Source organism: Drosophila novamexicana, unplaced genomic scaffold (assembly GCF_003285875.2).
Source record: "Drosophila novamexicana strain 15010-1031.04,08,12 unplaced genomic scaffold, DnovRS2.1 tig00000932-arrow-arrow-pilon, whole genome shotgun sequence".
Classification (NCBI taxonomy): Eukaryota; Metazoa; Arthropoda; class Insecta; order Diptera; family Drosophilidae; genus Drosophila; species Drosophila novamexicana.
In genome coordinates, this window is record NW_020824832.1 from 1,952,598 (window position 1) to 1,970,444 (window position 17,847).

The 17,847-nt window shown below is 42.6% G+C and overlaps 1 protein-coding gene across 2 annotated transcripts in view; it reads left to right on the forward strand.

The window, feature by feature from the left end:
- The window catches only part of LOC115765214 (longitudinals lacking protein, isoforms A/B/D/L), a 127,863-nt gene that overhangs the window by 96,709 nt on the left and 13,307 nt on the right, over nt 1-17,847 (forward strand). For both annotated transcript variants that reach the window (XM_030708657.1, XM_030708658.1), the window contains exons 3-5: nt 9,600-9,791; nt 9,859-11,514; nt 12,244-12,372. In XM_030708657.1, the coding sequence (XP_030564517.1) occupies nt 9,600-9,791; nt 9,859-11,514; nt 12,244-12,372 (1,977 nt within the window). The remainder of the gene's footprint in view (nt 1-9,599; nt 9,792-9,858; nt 11,515-12,243; nt 12,373-17,847) is intronic.

Consider the following 17,847-nt stretch of genomic DNA (forward strand, 5'->3'; position numbering starts at 1 on the left):
CGCCTTTCTATGCGATTCTCAAGAGCTTAAGTGCTGCTTATCGATTAAATTAAGCTTTAAATTATTTCAGTTTGATTCGAAATAAAGTAAAAAGAAGTGGAGAGAGAGAGAGAGCTTTTGTATTCCATTATTTCCATCAATTCGACTAACAAAATAAACATAAACGTGTAGAGCTTGGAATAATATACAAAGGCGCTTCGTATATTAGATTTAATCAGCTAAAAATATTTAAACGGAAGAACCATAAGCCATAAAAATAAATCATTTTAAATATATGTAAAGGAAATAAAATACAGAGTATTAAACAATTATAATAATTACAGCCAGTTACACCTGACTAAACAATATTCGGTTGACAGTGTTGCTACCGAGCGCATCAATAAAAAAAAGTCGGGCAGTGAAGTTCAAACTGTGATTTTGGTAAATAATATCCAGCTTGCAAATTGCATGCGTGAGCCTGGGCGTGGCCAAGTACTTAAAGAAGTTAAGAGTAGTCTGTGACTGTGGCTGATATGAGTAGAGTGACAGGTGGCCCGACTCGTAGGGTACAGCAAATCGGTAATTGCCTAAAGCTAATAAGCTCTTCTCGCTGCCTGAACGGGGTATCAAAAATGAAAAGCCTTTAATTATTCATTATTTCGGAAACCATGCTCCATGTTTAACCCACATATGCATGTACAAATGCGCTGCCAACTCCTTTCGTTTCAGTGCTCCCCTCCCCCCGCCACTCCACCACTCCATGGACCCGCTCATTTCTTTGCGCTGCCCACAGTGCTGCACTTCCACTCCTTCGCATGCAGGCGATTAACGGTAAACGTTCTCTTTCCGGTTTCGCTTTGCAAATCGTTGCCCAAAATGCTTGTAACGAGTTCAAGATCTGATCGCATGTTGCTGTTGCTGTTGTTGCTGTTGTTGCTGTGGCCGTGCCCATAACGGCGTCAATTAAATTATGTTGCTGGCAACATTTTACAATTTGCAACAAATTGTTAACAGCAACAACAACTGCAACAACAGCAACAACAGCAACAACACAAATCAATATCAGCACGACATTGCATAGGCTATCTCCCTCGCACCGCACAGTTCGCCACACTCGATTTATTTTTGGCTTATGCTTTGCTTCACTTTTCAATTATTATTTGGTGGACAGCAGCGACAAGAGGAAGAGTTGCTGCTGTCCCTTTGCTTAGCGTGGGATAATCGCATGTTGCTGACCTTGAAAGTGTCTCTCTAAACATTCGCATGTGCGCGCGCGCTCGTGTGTGTGTGTGTGTGTGTGTGTGATATTTCGGCGGGTCAAGTGCTGCGATTGTCTGTCTCACTGCTCCGTTTTGTCCTGCTGCTTCTGCTGCTGCTGCGACGCGTCGCTGGCCGTCTTGCGAGCTTCCGGCTACCAAATGGATGACCACAAAGGCTTTGGCTGCCGCTGCTGACCACAGACACAACACGCAATTGTTGTTAGACAATGACAATGGCAGCGGACATTGCGGACAGACGCAAAGCGAACTGAGCGACTTTCCGGCGCGTCTTTTGTGCGTGCAGCGCTGCTCGCTGCCCGCTGCCCGCTGCAGCAGTTTAGCTTTGGCAAATTTTCTTCTTATTTATATTTTTTTTAATATTTTGTGTTCTCCGCTGACCATTGGGCGGATATTATTTAGACGCTATTGTGTGGCGCCGCTGTCGTTCCCGTCGACTACCTGCAATTAGCTGTCACAGCTGCCGCTGCCGCAGCCATAAATTAATTACGAATTGTAAACAATGCAGCGCAGGCGTCGCATAAATAAATCTTTCGCATGTGCGCATAAATTTGCATTGCGACCTTGATGGGAGTCCAGTTGTGTGCGCCGCACTCTTTTAACTATTGGCAATGTTTGTACAACCCCGCCGCCTTCCCCTTTCCTCGCTCTCCTACTTCTTACGCTCACGCTTTTATCATCAGATAACGGCACAAGTTGATAAGCAGCCGCGAGAGCAACAACAATGGCAAGCCAAAAGCAACGAATGGTGCGTAAAGCAACGCAACGCTACGCAACGTTCAAGTTCAAGTTCAATGTCAATGCATACTAGCATACATACATATGTATATATATGTATGTCCGCATATGTATAAATATAAAACTCGTTCAATCGCACAAAGCATACACACACACACACACATACGCACGCACACTAGCACGCACGTATGCAGACGATAGCAGCAGCAGCAGCTACATACATGCAAAACGTATACATTTGGTTTATGCGTTTTGTGCGTCATTTCGTGGGCAACAAGTGGGCAGACAGCCGCGACAGCGCCAGCGACAGCGACGTCAACGTTAACCGTTGGCTGTTGCTGTGCGCTTGTATTGCTCTTTTTGGCATGCGAAGCGTGCGACCGCACTCTCACACGAACTTGTTTGCTGTGACGTCATCTCAGACATTGCGTCGCTGCCTCTACGCATGTTTCGTTTTTTTTGTTTTTGTTTGAATTTCTTGTATTTTTGGGGGCGCGACTGTGTCTGGAGCTTAAAAAATTGTGCGTGAGACGACAAAAATGCGTGTGACGTGAAAAACAGCTGATTGCATGCGCATGTGTGTGCGGCATGTGAACGAGCACAGAAATCCGAAATAAATACATACATACATACATATACCGATTAAACGCAAGCATCGATCTACAGAGCATGCGAATGACAGTATGCATGTATGTATGTGTGTACATATGTATGTATGTATGTATTTATGCATGTGTTGTGTACACACTGTTGCTTGTATGTCATAAATCATACGCATACACATACACACACACAGCTTCAAAAGTTGTCTCTACTTTTTGGAGACTTCTCTCTCAAGCATAGATTTTGTTGGCGGTTTCTGTTCACTTGCTTCGGTTTTTGTTGTTTTTTTTTTTTTTTGTTTTCGCCACACTAATTTTGTTTGGACTCTAATTCCAAGGTCATCGTCGCATTAGCGCAACTCGTCCGACGTCCGGCGGCGTCGTGCAATCAGTCAACAGAAAAGAGAGGGAGAGAGAGAGAGAGATAGAGAGAGAGAGGGAGCAAGAAAAAACCAAACATGAGTTTAAAGGCGTTCCAAGATGTTTGATGACAAATGGAATTCATTTATTTATGATTTGTGGCTTGTTGCCGGTTGCATTTGGCTAATTAACTAAATCATAATGGCCATAATCAACGCTCAAGTGTACAGAAATTAACGCACCCAAAAATCCCAAGCACAAAAAGAATACTTAAAATAAACAGTTGCCACATTTGATGAGATAATTTTTAATTTTATTTATTTATTTTTTCCTGCGTTTTTGCAATTCACATTTCACATGCGCGCCTCCCCTCTTAACGCCGCCCGCTGGTTCTCATGCGCATTGCTCACACATGCACACACATACACACATACACACATACACACACACACCCGCGCACTCGCAGGTTTTACAAACGCGCTGCGCCCTTGCCTTTTGCCATCTCCTCCTTCTCTGCCGCTGCCTCCGCCCTGGCTGCTGCTGCTGTCGTTTCGCACGCTACACTAACGACAAACGGCGTTAAAGCTCTCAGCTGCTGCGTTGCGTGCGCTGACGCTGACGCTTGCTTTTGCTTAATGCTTTGCACGCCGCTTCGCACACACATGCACACACACACACACACACACACACAGTTAGTCAGGCAGGCAGTCACACACGCACGCATACATAGGCACACAGACGCTTGCACACAAAGTTGGTTCCGCTGCGAATGCGAATATCAAGGTCAACATGTGATGTGTGCTTGCTGCCTGCTCGCTGTGCCCCGCTGACGTCGGCGTCGCAGTCGCAGTCACCGACGCCGACGCCGACGCCGACGCCGCCGCCGCCGCCTCTGAAATGAGCTCTAAGAAAATAATTAAATAGCAGCAGTCGGCAAAAAACGCAATTTTTATTTGAAGCGCAGTTGTTAAATTAGAAATGCCATATTTTTATTTGGCCTTTTCTGCAGTTTTTGTTTTTGCCATTTTTTCCTGCCAAACTTCTCCATTTGGCCATTAATCAGCATCAAAGGCCAAAAACGTTAACTGCAAAGCTTTTGTTACACTCTCGGCTAGAATATTGGACCCATAGTTCGAAAAGAAATTAACAATAAATCAAAGATCATAAATATTTGTATATTATGTAATATACATAGATATCATTTGGATAAGTTTTCGAATTATTTAGATTTGATTACTAGAGAATTCCAATTTTTTGAATTTGAATGTATTTGAATTTGAGCATCTTTGAACTTTTTGCCAAATATCATATTTACTCTTTTATATATTTTAATATTATTTTATATATTTAATTCTTCAAAAATTCGATGCATTTTAGGAATATTTGTTAATTAGTTTTTGATATAACAAATTATTAAGAATCTTCAAACTATGGCCCAGATATTATATCTATTTTATGCTATGAAGGGCTTTCTAATAGAATTTCTAAGTTTTATTATAGCACGTAAAGAGTTTTTTCAGCTAATTTTAGATTTAAAAGACATTTTAGAGTCGTTGAGTTATGGCCAAGACATTTAATATATTTTATTTTAAATATAATTTCAAAGTTTCAAAAACATTTGGGAACAACAAACTATTTGTTCCCGAATTCTTTTTTAAAGCTTGAAGTCGAGTGAGTTTTATTTTCTTGCTTGTTTCGAATCATCGCCACGTTTATCAAAAAAGTCGATTCGAATCGTTATCGATAGCCTGTTTTTTTTTATCATATTTCGTAGTTTTTATACCCTAAACCCATTAAAAATGGGTATAAGGGTATATTGTATTTGTGCAAAATGCAAATGTATGTAACAGGCAGAAGGAAGCAACTCCGACCCCATAAAGTATATATATTCTTGATCAGCATCAATAGCCGAGTCGATCTAGCCATGTCCGTCTGCCTGTCCGTCCGTCCGTCCGTCCGTATGTATGAACGCAAGGATCTCAGAACCTATAAGAGCTAGAGACCTGAAATTTTAGATGTAGGTGCTGCTCCTAGTTCCCGCGCAGATCGAGTTTGTTTCCGATAATCGATAACCTACTCCGTTTCCAAGCAATCGATTGGGCAATTTTGGTAAATAATAAGAGCTAGAGTCACCAAACTTGACATATAGCTTCTAAAATAGAATATATATATGCATTTGATGTTGGAAGAAGAGGGTTCAGGGTATCCCATAGTCGCGAGCTCCCGACTATAACCTCTTACTTGTTTTTATCATATTTCGTAGCTTTTTAAAAATATCTTACACAGATCCAGAATATATCTCTGACTGTAGTACTTATTATAGATGTATTTGTTTGTGAGTCACGCAGTTTGACAGGCACTGATTGCCACATGACGCTCAAACTGCAAAAAGTGAAACACTGCAAAGGCTGAGGGGCTGATTTGGGCAGGTAGAGTGGGGGGTGGAGGGTGGAGGGGTGAGCATTTACTATATAGGTATGACGACTCTGCCAGCAAAACTTTAAAAACCAGAGAGAAAAAAAGAGACGCCGGGTCGCTGAGGCGCTGTTGCAAAAGGTTAACATTTCTATTATGGCCACTCCCTGAAAGTATCCGGTTGTTGTTGTTGTTGCTGTTGTTGCTGCTGCTTCTTGACCACCATCAGAGCCGAGTTGGGTCGCCAAAACACTGCGGCGAAATATGCAAATTATTATGTTTGCATATCGCCTGCGCTATATATGTATGTGCATAGATTTCGCCGTTGTTGTAGTTGTTGTTGCAGCAATTTTGCCTTGCCGCTTGCGGCACTTTAGACTGTTGTTGCCTTTGCTATTTCTGTGCTGTGTGCCCAGCAGAGGGCCAACGCCAACTTGCAACTGCCAAGTGCAATGCGCAGTCCATGCCCCATGCCCCATGCTCCATGCCCCATGCCCCATGCCGCTCGTCTCTGATCTGGCCACATTTATGTCTTAATATAATTTAAGCTGCAGCTGCAGTTGCAGCCTTTTGATGCTGCCTCAACAACCGCTACTGCCCCAACAAACGCCACCGAACTGCACCCACCTGTGGCCCCGCCTTTTGCCCAGCCAGGTTTCGGCTGCTCCTCGGGCTGATCCGCACAATTTGCGGCTGTGGCAGACATGGTTATTAGCATTTCTCCTTACCTAGTTGTTGTTGTTGTTATTAGTATTATTATTATTATTATATTTTTTATGGGCTATTTCTTGCCTCTTGAAGGCTGCTCTCCCGCACTTGTAATGCGCGCTAATTTCTGTAATTTGCATTCGGTTTACTCTTTGGCAAATATTCTTGTAATTATTGCACAAATTGCAGCATATTTGATTTTTTATTGATTTTTCCTAAGCCTGCAATTGTGAGCGCAGCCTTGTGGTTGTTTTTCTTTTTGAAGATCGTTGGACTCAAATTATTTTGTTTAGTTTAATTAATTTTCTTTAAGTTGCTTTTTTTTTTTAATTCTAATTTCTATTTTATTTATGTTTATTAATTTATTTTTTAATTTCTTTCTTTTATTTATGTTTATTTAGATATATTTCTCTCTTTTATCACAGATTTAACCATACTTTTTTTTTATCTCTTAAATAAAGCAAATTAGCAAACTCTTATACACATTATTTCTTTTAAATAATTTAGTTTTGTCTTGTTTTATTCTATTTTCTAAAAAAATATTAAGACAAATGAAAGTTAACAACATTTAATCGTGAGAAATGCACATAAATTGATTTAAGTTTTTGAAATTTATTTAAGTTTTATTAAAATCAGTCGGAAGCCACAGCGCAGACATGAAGTTATTTAGTTTTTAGTGTTGCAAAACGCTTTCTACTGAGCTCTGCTGTGTTGTCAAATGTTAAACAAGCAAATCTTTTCGGAGTTTTAAAGTAACTAAAAGAAAGAGTTTAAGAATTCGAATTTTTATTTATTTATTTATTATTATTTTTATATCGGTTTTTATTTTAATAATTTAATCAATATAGCTTTTGTTAGTTAGCTTAGGTGTTCGGCTTGTTAGTTAGCTTTAACATATTGCATTTGCTATACACACGATTATTTCTCCAAATCAATTTCTGGCAATGCCGCAGTAACAGTAGCAGTAACAGTAGCAGTAGGAGCAGTTGCAGTAGCAGTAAACGGCTTAGAGTCTGGCTAACGCCTGGCTAGTTAAAGGCCGACAGCAGCTGCCCTTGGAACAGTTTCCCACATTGATTTATGGTTGTGCGTACACACACACACACACACACACACACACACACACACACACACACACACACACACACACACACACACACACATCACAACTGTTGGCAGTTGCAGTAGCCAGTTCCAATTACAGTTCCTGTACCAGTTCCCGTTCCCGTTCCCATTCCCGTTCCCATTCCCGTTCCCATTCCCATTCCCGTTCCAGTTAATTTGCTTTGATTTTACGTGCAGCTCTGAGGCGTTGGCTGCCTTTTGTAATTTCATTTAAATTTGTTGACGATTTGTATATGAACCGAAATGGGAAAGTGTGGCAACGCCCACATATAGACACGCAATCTATAAGCAATACTTGACATCTCCCCCCAACCACCCAATCCCCCCTCTTTATGCTCACGTAATCTATTGCAATTTATGTTGTTGACTATTTGGCTGCAAATTACATGCAACATTTTCTAACTGCGCTTGGCGTTAGAAATCAAAGCCTTTGGCGTTCATTAGCTTTGGGGGCGTTATGCCCGCAATGTTAATAATAACAGCAGCAGCAGCAGCAGCAGCAGCAGCAGCAGCAGCAGCAGCAGTTGCAGTTGCAGCGACGTCTGCAGCGGCGTTCAATTAAAAGTGTTGCCAATTTGCGCCGCTTGGACAGCGCCTCCTTCCACAGCTCCCAGCTGCTGCCTGTTGTAATCAGGAAATTCGATTTTCTTAATGCCAGACTCGTAGACTCTTTTCTTTTTTCTGTGCAGAGAGCGAAAGATACGGGCCCGAGCCGCTGCCCCAAACCCGATGCGCCCCACTAATATGCGCGTGAATTTATTAGCGCTCATTTTGGTTCAGGCTTTTGCGTTTGGGGGCGTGTGCGCGCCGATTGCATTTTTTTAAATAAATTCTCGTGCAAACGGGGCGCGTGACAGGCCCTGGCATGAGGTCGGTGTGAGAGAGTGGGAGAGTGGAAGAGTGGGAGGAAGGGGTACGGCATAGCAACTGGATCTCACAGGCCGGCATCTGCCCAAACGTGGCCAAACGTGGACAGCGGCCAAGAGCCAAAAGCTCATTAGGCAGTCGGCCGAATCTATATGCGAAATGCGAGGCCGACGCCTTTTCAATTTGCCAAGCCATGAAAATTTACAACATGCCCCATCAGACAGCCCGCCGCACCCCACCCCTGTCCGACGCTCTGCTACGCAACGCCTGTTGCTGCATCCCCTGCGAGCTGCTGCCCCAGCTGCATTGCATACCCCAAGGCGTGCAAGCGCACATAAAAATCGACAGATATGCGGCCAGATTGTTGTTGCAGTTGCAGCAGTTGCCGTTGCCGTTGCCGTTGCTCCCATTCCAGTTGCCGCCAGTTACTGGCAGCGCATTGTCATTGGTGGCGTGTTCACGCCTTGACGCCCGCAGCCATCGCAGCCAGTTGACCAGTTGGCCTCAGTTGTGGCTGCATCTTCAAAGCGGAGCCGTGTTGCCCCACGCTGATCGTAAATCTAATAAATGTTTAGCTCCCGTCCCCCTTCCAGCAAGTGGAGCTCACATAGACGCGCCTTGCAGTTGGGTGCCAGGCACTCGAGTTGCTTTCTAATGTCCAATCGATATACTTTATCGATAAACCTCAACTCATGCTCAGAAGATCATTTAAGCAGGTGGTTTATTTTTATGTGAATGCTGCAACTGAACTTAAGCACTTGCAATTGCCATTTGAAACAATTTAATGTTCACAATTTAATAAAAGCTACGATGCCAAAGCCTTGAGTATAAGTCATGACTTAAATAGTATTCATTTTTATATCCGCAAGTTAACTTCACATTTATTTTGAATTAATATTCCATGTAATTAAGTACCGAGTTGAGAAACTATGAGAGGAGCCTTTATTTTGAAGGAGAGGAAAGTTTTGTATAGTTTTGGAAGGAATGTATCATAAAAGTATATAAAGTATATTATTGGCAAAATAATGGCAATTGTTCAACTAAAAAGTGCTCTTTCAAGACCAATTAACTTTATTAGTAGCATATTTTTTGACAATGAACTTTACCAGTCAAACTTATATTTAAAATGAGCTTTGCCAGTCAGATTTTCTCTTACAATTGACTTTGCCAGTCACATTTGTATTTACAATGAACTTCACCAGGCAGATTTGAATTTGCAATGTACAATAAGCTTGACCAGTCCAATTTTCATTTACAATGAACTTTATCACTCAAATTTTCATTAACAACGAACTTTGCTAATCAAATATGTATTTACAATGAACCTTATCATTCTAACTTTCATTTACAATGAGCCTAACCAGTCGAATTTTCATTTACAATGAACATTATTAGACAAATTTATATTTACTATGAACTTTACCAGTCAAATTGATCGCAAATGCGTACTGTAGTTATTTTGCATATTTTGCATAAAAATATGTTTTGTTTAATGGGTTTTGTTTTATTTTTTTTTTTTGCTTTACAGGTGGTCCTCTCGGCCTGCTCCTCGTATTTCCAGAGCCTGTTTCTGCAGCACTCCGATCCACATCCAATTGTGATACTGAAGGACGTCCGTTTTGCCGAGCTGCAAACTCTAGTTGAATTCATGTACAAGGGCGAAGTGAACGTGCAATATTGTCAGTTGCCAGCGCTGCTCAAGACAGCCGAATCACTCAAGGTGAGTACTGGCCCACTTGTGGGTCCAATTAGATCCAGTTGACCCTAATCGGATGTCCTTCCGACAGGTTAAAGGCCTAGCCGAGATGACAAATCAGAATACGACGTTGCGGGAGCCCGAACGGGAACCGGATCGACTGCGTCCCCATTCGCAGGCCAGCGGCGGCGCAGGCGCCAGCAAGGCGGCCGACAGTCCAGCGGCTGCGGCCCTGGATGGCACAGCAGCAGCGTCCGCTCCCAGCTCAACAACCGCGACAACAGCGGCAACTACAACTGCAGCAGCCGCAGCAGCAGCAGCAGCGGCGGCAGCGGCAGCAGCTGCGGACAACACAGCGACAGCAGCTGCCTCCACAAGCAGCAGTACAGCAGCAGCGGCAGCGGCAACGGCAGCAGCAGCAGCGGCAACAATAACAGCAGCCACAACAGCAGCAACAACAACAACCACAGCAACAACAGCCGCATCGGGCTCAACGCCAGCGACCTCAGCAACCTCAGCGACTGAGGCGTCGACGTCGGCGACGTCAGCGTCAAAGCGTGAGGCAAGCGAACGCTGCAGCCCAACGCCGCCGAAGCGGCCAGCGAAGAGCAGCACAGCGGCTATTGAGCTGCTGGAGGATGATGACGATGAGGATGATGATGATGATGATGAGGAGGAGGAGGAAGAGCTACTGGAGGAGGAGCTGGAGGAGGAAACACCTATGCCGCTAGATCTCTATCAAAGACCCGCCGTCGCGTCCGCTGACCCACAAGCTATTCCGCCAGAGAGCGCCGCGAGCAGCCACAACAACAACAACAGCAACAACAATAACAACAACAACAGCAGCAGCAATAGCAACAACAACAGCAGCAACAACAACAACAACAACAGCAGCAACAACAACAACAACAGCAACAACAACAACAACAGCAGCAGCAGCAGCAGCAACCAAATGAAGGCCACATGCTCCTCCTCAACCGCAGGTTCGCCCAGCGGCAGCAACGGCGACTGCTCCGCAAACGCAGCACCCGAGCCGAGCAGCCATGTCGTCGCCGTCGACGATGATGACGATGAGGATGAGCCGAACGACAATGACAATGATATGGATGATTCCGATGAGCATGTGGCTGTTGTGGATCGCTCCAGTGCGGCAGCGGCAGCAGCCGCCGCCGCCGCAGCAGCAGCGCGTGATATTGCGCAACGCATTGCGCATCATAGCGCGCGGCGGGCGCATGGCGCGGACGAGGATGAGGACGACGACGAGGATGATGATGTGGAGTTGCCGGCGGCGCATGAGACGCTGCTGCACTCGCCAGGCGGCGTTGTTGTCGGCGGTCTGCAGCCCAAGACCGAAGTGCTCGACGACGATTACGACGACGAAATGGATCTGGACGATGACGATGAGGCGGACAATAGCAGCAACGATATGGGCCTCAACATGAAGATGAGCAGCGGCGGTGTCGATCTCTCCACGGGCTCCACCGTTATACCATCGCCGCTGATGACCATGCCCTCATCGTCGGCAGCAGCAGCCGCGGCAGCAGCTGCCGCCGCAGCCGCCGCTATGGAATCGGCCCGCTCGACGCCCGGCGCCGGCGCCTCCGATCTAAGTCTATCGATGGCACAGTCAGGGCGTCCAGCGTCGCGTTCATCCCGCGACGGCAGCAACATTGCCGAGGGGCGCTCCAGCAGCCTATTGAATCCCGGCTCCGTAGCCGGTCTCTTGCCAGTGCAATCGGTGCCATTGGTAAGTCTTCGCCCAGCTAGCCTCTAGCCAGGTTACCCAATAATACCCATTGTGTGCTTAATAGTGCAGTGCGTAGCAATAAGAGTCCGAATCTGTGCATTCAAGTTGTTTAAATCCAAGTCAACAAGTCTATTTGAGGTGTTTGCAAACAGGAAAACTTGCTGTTCTCTTTACTCTCTTAGCTTCACTCTGTTATCAACAGTCTGTTTAAATCAAACTGTTAATTTAACACTGTTAATGTTAAACTTCAAACGGTGCTCTGTTAACTATACTCTGATACTGATACACTGTCAACTTTACACTGTTAAATTTGATTATCAACTTTTTGTATCTACTGTTAAATACTTGCTTCTCCTTACTTCACTTTGCTATCAACATACTGTTAAAGTGAAACTGTTAACATAACACTGTAAATGTGAATGCTCAAATTCCCGACTTCACTCCATTATTGATACAATGTTAGACTTTTTACATTATTAACTTACTGTTAATTATTATTACACTGTTAACCGCATAATGTTGAGTTTATTCTGTTAAGCTCATGCTGTTAAATGCACATTGATGCTGCTTAAAGCCCTGCTTTATCTTAAGACGCCTAAGAAGTAATTGGGAAATATTTTTACATTGCGCTTATGTCAGATATTTGCTTTAAAATATTTCTTAGGGGCCTTCTTTTCAAAATTTTAGCTTTCAATTATATATTAATATTCATATTGTTCGTCTTTGCAGAGCCTCAAGAAAGAAATCGATTGCAGTGAGGATGATAACAGCAGTCACAGTAGACACATGCAACCGCGTTCGGCATCAGCTGGCGGCGGACTGGGCGGCGACCTTGACTACCGCGCCTCGCACGAGTCGGTAAGTGTTGAATAACCGAATCTCCAGCAAAACCCAGCCATCCAGCCAAAGCCCCACAACCCCAATACCCGAAAGCCCGAAAGCCCCCGTCTCACACAGACCAGACGAAAACATATTCCGTAACCCGTAACCCCTAACCCCTTTCCAAATCCATTCAGTGAATGCTTTTGCTGCTTCGATAGGTCTTTAAAAAAAAAAAAACAAAACAAAACAAAAGACAAACAAACAAATTCGCATTGACAATCTCTCTCTCTCTCTCAGAGTAATCTGAGCCAAAAATTGACCTTACCATCTGGATAGAATGCTAACTATCTATACTAAATACGTAATTATTACCCATATAATACACCCCCTTTATGGCTACACGCTCTGTCTCTCTCTCTCTCTCACTCTCTCTCCCTCCCTCTCTTTAACTATCTCTTTGCCCTCAGTTTAAGTCAACATTCAAAATACTCATCATTTCTGTTCAACTCTTAACTTCAACACAATATTACGTATTCAATTTGGTCTATCTCCCCCCTTCTCTCTCTCTCTCTCTCTCTCTCTCTCTCTCTGTCTGTCGTTTATATACCTGCCATTTATATACATTGCATATTTATATATATCAAAATTATATTATGTATCCAGAATTAAAGAAACCAAAAAAAAAAAAAACATTACCAAATCTAAGCAAAGAAAACAAATCAAAAAACTCAACACATGTTTTTGCTCTTCGTCGTGTTCTTTGTCTATGAATTTATATACCTATATATACCTATATATATACATATAAATCTATACATATATATTTATATATAACCGTATATACATATATATATATATATATATATATATATATATATATATATATATGTATATACGGTTATATATAAATATATATATATATATATATATATATAACCTATACATATATATATCCAATATATTTATATACTTTCTTTTTTTCAATTAATACTCGTATATATACAAAACAAAATATTTTTTAACAAGTAAAGCTTACATAACCAACAAATAATAAAAAATACCATAAACAAATAAGATATATATATATATATTTTTAATGTTAGTTGTTCAGTTGAAGTTCTCTTTGTATACGTCTATATATCTTCATATATATATTTGTACTTTTTTTGTTGTTGTTGTTGTGTTTCCATGTGTAGTGCGCTCTCTTTCACACACTTGTTTACTCGTATACGTAATTTGCTATCTCCATCACACACACACACACACACACACACACACATGTCTGTACAGTTACACAATATACAGTATACTTACATGTATATATCTATATATATATATATATATACACACTAGAGTAAACACTCTGTGCAATAAGTTTACGCACAGCTAAATGTCATTTCTTTTTCTATTTTCTTCCTATTTTTGTATATTCCTGTTAGGTTTCAGTTTAGTTTGCATTGGTTTCTAATGTAGTTTTTTTTCTTCTTTTTATATTCTGTGTGGCAAGCGGATTTTGTTACTTTACACACACTTACACACACACACACGCACACATATGCACACTCGCACAACATTGCTAGCAATTTCCGCTTGCAATTCGCTTCTATTTTGCTTTGGCCATGTTTTTTGGCCTGGCCATTTTTTATTTATTTGCTGACCATGTTGAGTTTGTTTTCTATTTTAATTTAATTTTTTACTACGACCCCGTCGCTGCTTCTTCCACTTCTTGTTGTTCGTGGCAGTTGCAGTTGCATGTTAACGACACCATAATTTTCAATATGGCCGGCAACCAGCCAGCTCTACCTGATCCAATTTGGCATGTACCCTATGCTCTGGCACAGAAATACGAACAACTACGATTCCTTAAAGCTAGTTCAATTGGTTTTTTCAAATGTATTCGAAACTTTTTGAAAGTATGTTATGTTTATTTTAATGCCAGTTGCAATACGTAAGATCGTAGCTCCCATGACCATTTACTTAACACGGCTCTCAAATCTGACTGTTCCAGCTGAACTATGGATATATACGCATTTTTTCTTTGCATTTTAATTCTAGCTAAATCCAAACTCAGTTTGCATTGTGAGAAGCGCATAGAGAGTCGCACATATTTTGAACTTTCATATTGGGGCCCTTGCATCGTTTTGTCGTTTCGCGCTTCAAATTTTTCGTTTGTTCCTTTTTTTTTTTTGGCAAGCAGCCCGTGCACATAATTTATTACACAAGTGCGCAACAATACAAAATGCAAACATGGAAAAAATGTCGAAAAAGAAAAGTAAACAAACATGAAAATAATTAAATAAAACACATTACAATATTTCAATTAGAATATTTCTATTGATTTGCCGATGTGGAAACTCGAGTCTTTGCACAAAATCAGCTGCTTGCCGGGTTTTTCTCCATTTATTTATTTTTTTCAATTTCAACATTTCGGAAGCCAGTGGAAACGCTTGAAGCTCGCATTTAGGCGCAGCGAACGCAACTGTACTTGCGATTTTGAAGGATAACGTAAGCAGCGCAGCGCCGACTGCATAAAAACTGGTAAAACATTTAGCTTCCGGCAAATATATATTTTCACATTACATTTTTTTGTTTTTCCCCTATTTTTGTGTTTATGTTGTTCCTTTTTCGGTGCCCCCACCCGCTTTTCAAACCCCCCTCATTGCTGAAATGTCGACGCTTCTGCCCTTTTTTGCGAACAAGCAGCAAAAACAAAAACAACAAATAGTCGCTGCTGTCGTTTTTATTATATTTCTTGGCTCTGCTCCTGCGTATGCGTGTGTGTGTGTGTTGTGTGTGTGTGTGTGTGCTGCGAATCCTCTTCCACATGTATTTTTTTCCGTCGTGCTTTCGTCAACAACGACAACGATGACGACGTCGCCAGTGCAAAGAAAAAGTACAAAACGCACTTTGTTGCAACGCTTGACGAATTTAAGCGACGCACAGTCAGCCAAGTTTGGGGCAATGGGCAGGGGCAGGGGCAGGGGCAGGGGCGAATGCTGCACGAAACACACAGAGGATAACGTCCTGTGTGCGCGAGCCCAACGCAACGCAACGAACGTTGCAAGCTGCTAAAAATGCAGTCAGAAAGTCGAACCAGGATGCGACAGATGCGACTAGTCAAGCCGATAGATGGCGCTACAAACGTTCGCCAGTTATCGATAACGATAAATATTTGATGTGACTATTGAATTTGCAAATATGGCAATTGACAAAACGTTTTTCTAACTATATTCAGAAATATCCAACTCAAAATGTATCGATAACTGCCTTGTTATCGAAAATCGATAAGTCACTTTTGTGGAAGTCTTTAAGCCAAGCGCTAAAGCGACAAACTTCAGCTAAAGCCTCTTATGTCTCATAAACTTAGCGTAGCGCATTCGTGCCACACACACACATATGCACATGTGTATAAATTCAAATAAAATGTTATCTAAAAAACAAAAACCAAAAATAAATTGCAAACGAAAAAGTAAAAGAATGCTCGCATAAAAAGGTAGCAGGCAACACACACGCGCGTCTGGAGTCGTTGTCGGACATTGACGCTGACACACGCACGCATACATATGCAAATGGCTGCCCTTACTGTGTGCGTGTGTCTGTCTGTGTGTGTGTGTGCGTGTGTCACATGCAATTTGCCGCTTCGACTCTTGGTATTGCTGCAGACCTGAGCCAGCCGCAACACAAATACTTTTGCTTTTACACTTTCCTTTTTTTTTGGTTTTTGTTTTTGCTTTCGTTTTTGTTGCCGTTCTGTGCCCTGCGCCCGCTCCCCCTTGTGCATGGGAGCGTCTAGAAATTATAAGAATAATAAAAATAATAACGGCACATAAGCGCAAAGAGACAAAATCAACGCAGCAACAACTTTTGCTTTCTTTTACGCTTTGCATTCATTTTACCTGAAGCACACACACACACACATGCACACAGAGATACTGCAGTCACACATATACACATGTACACGTGCGTATTTAATTTTGAAACAAATATCTTGTTTTTTTTATTTTCTCTCTGTAAGCCTCTTCTACTCACTCACTTACCAACGTCTCTGACTTGCTGCCCCCCCCCCCCCCCCCCCCTCTCGCTCTCTCTCTCTCTCTCTGTCTGTCTGTCTCTCTTTCAGTTTAGCGTGCAGCTGCTGCTGCGGCTCATTCGCAGCGCTTTTGTGCTTATGCAGCTTCTCCTTCTCCTTCTACATCATCGCCTTCACATTTTCATTTGCCTGCCCGCTGCCTGCGTCGGCGTCGGCGTCGTCGTCGTTGTTGTTGTACTTCTTCTTCTTGTTGTTGCTGTAGCTTTTATGCAATTTTTTTCGTAGCATACCTTTGGGCCGCCTCTCAACTGTCGCTGCGCTTGCATTTTATGCAGCGTCATCGTCGTCGTTCATGCCTCCCCCCTCCGCCCACCTCTGTTGTTGTTTAGCTGCGTATGCGTATCATTTTTTTGCGGTTTTTTTTTTTTCGTTGTTGTTTATTTTTTTTTCGGACTCGCATAACTTTTGACTGCATTTAGGCAGCCGGCATTTTAATTATAAAAAATATGAAACGACGCACTCGCAGCAGCCCCACCACCCCCCTTGCCATCATCAGCGCATGCCCTTATCAATGGGGCAACTGTCAATCACACTCACACACGCACACACGCACACACACACACACACACACACAGCTAAAATACAGTGCAAGCAAACATCTCGAAACGCAACAAATGCCAAAGCGAAAATATATTGCATTGTATGTCTCTGTGTGCGTGTGTGTGCTTGTGTATGCTTGTGTGTGTGTGTGCCCGCACTTTGACTACTGCCAACTCCACGCACATTGCACATTTATGCAGGTACACCCCTTGCCCCGCCCTCTAACCCATCGCTCGTCCTGCGCTGACGTCGACATTGGCAGCGCTGCTCGGGCATTGTAATCAGTGCGCCGCGTTGATTGCAAAGTTTTTCAAGTGGTTTCTTTTTTTAATTTTTTTTTTTTGTATATTTTTTTTTGGGCGCAGCCCCATGGGCCACTGAATGCGTTTGAAGCGGTATTGGGGGAGGGGGTCCCGGGGCTAACGTTGGGTTCACGCAATTTTTTCTGCGGCGGACACGGCAGAAGTTTCGTCATAAAGCAGCTAATAGCGCAGCCTAGCCGAGTGCTTGCCTAAGGCTCAAAGTGGGCTCAGTCTCAGGCGTGGTATGTCAGTGGCATATGCACAAACCGATAATTATTGGTAATAATAAATCATCGAAACTTTTTGATTAACATCCTTGTTGAAGCCCAGATCAATTGCACGTGGACGCGACATTTTCATTAGATAGAAAAAAAAGACTCTTACTCATATTTTCTTATCTGTGAGTAAGAAAAGTGCTGGACAACAGTCCCAATTTAACCTATTAACCTTTAATTCTCGACGATCGCAAAGATATTTCATAGATATATCCTATAATTGTTGTCCTTATGAATAGATTTTCTTGAGTCACAAACAGTTCAGTCTCAATTGATAAACTAAATGGCTTTTGCAGTTCGATTT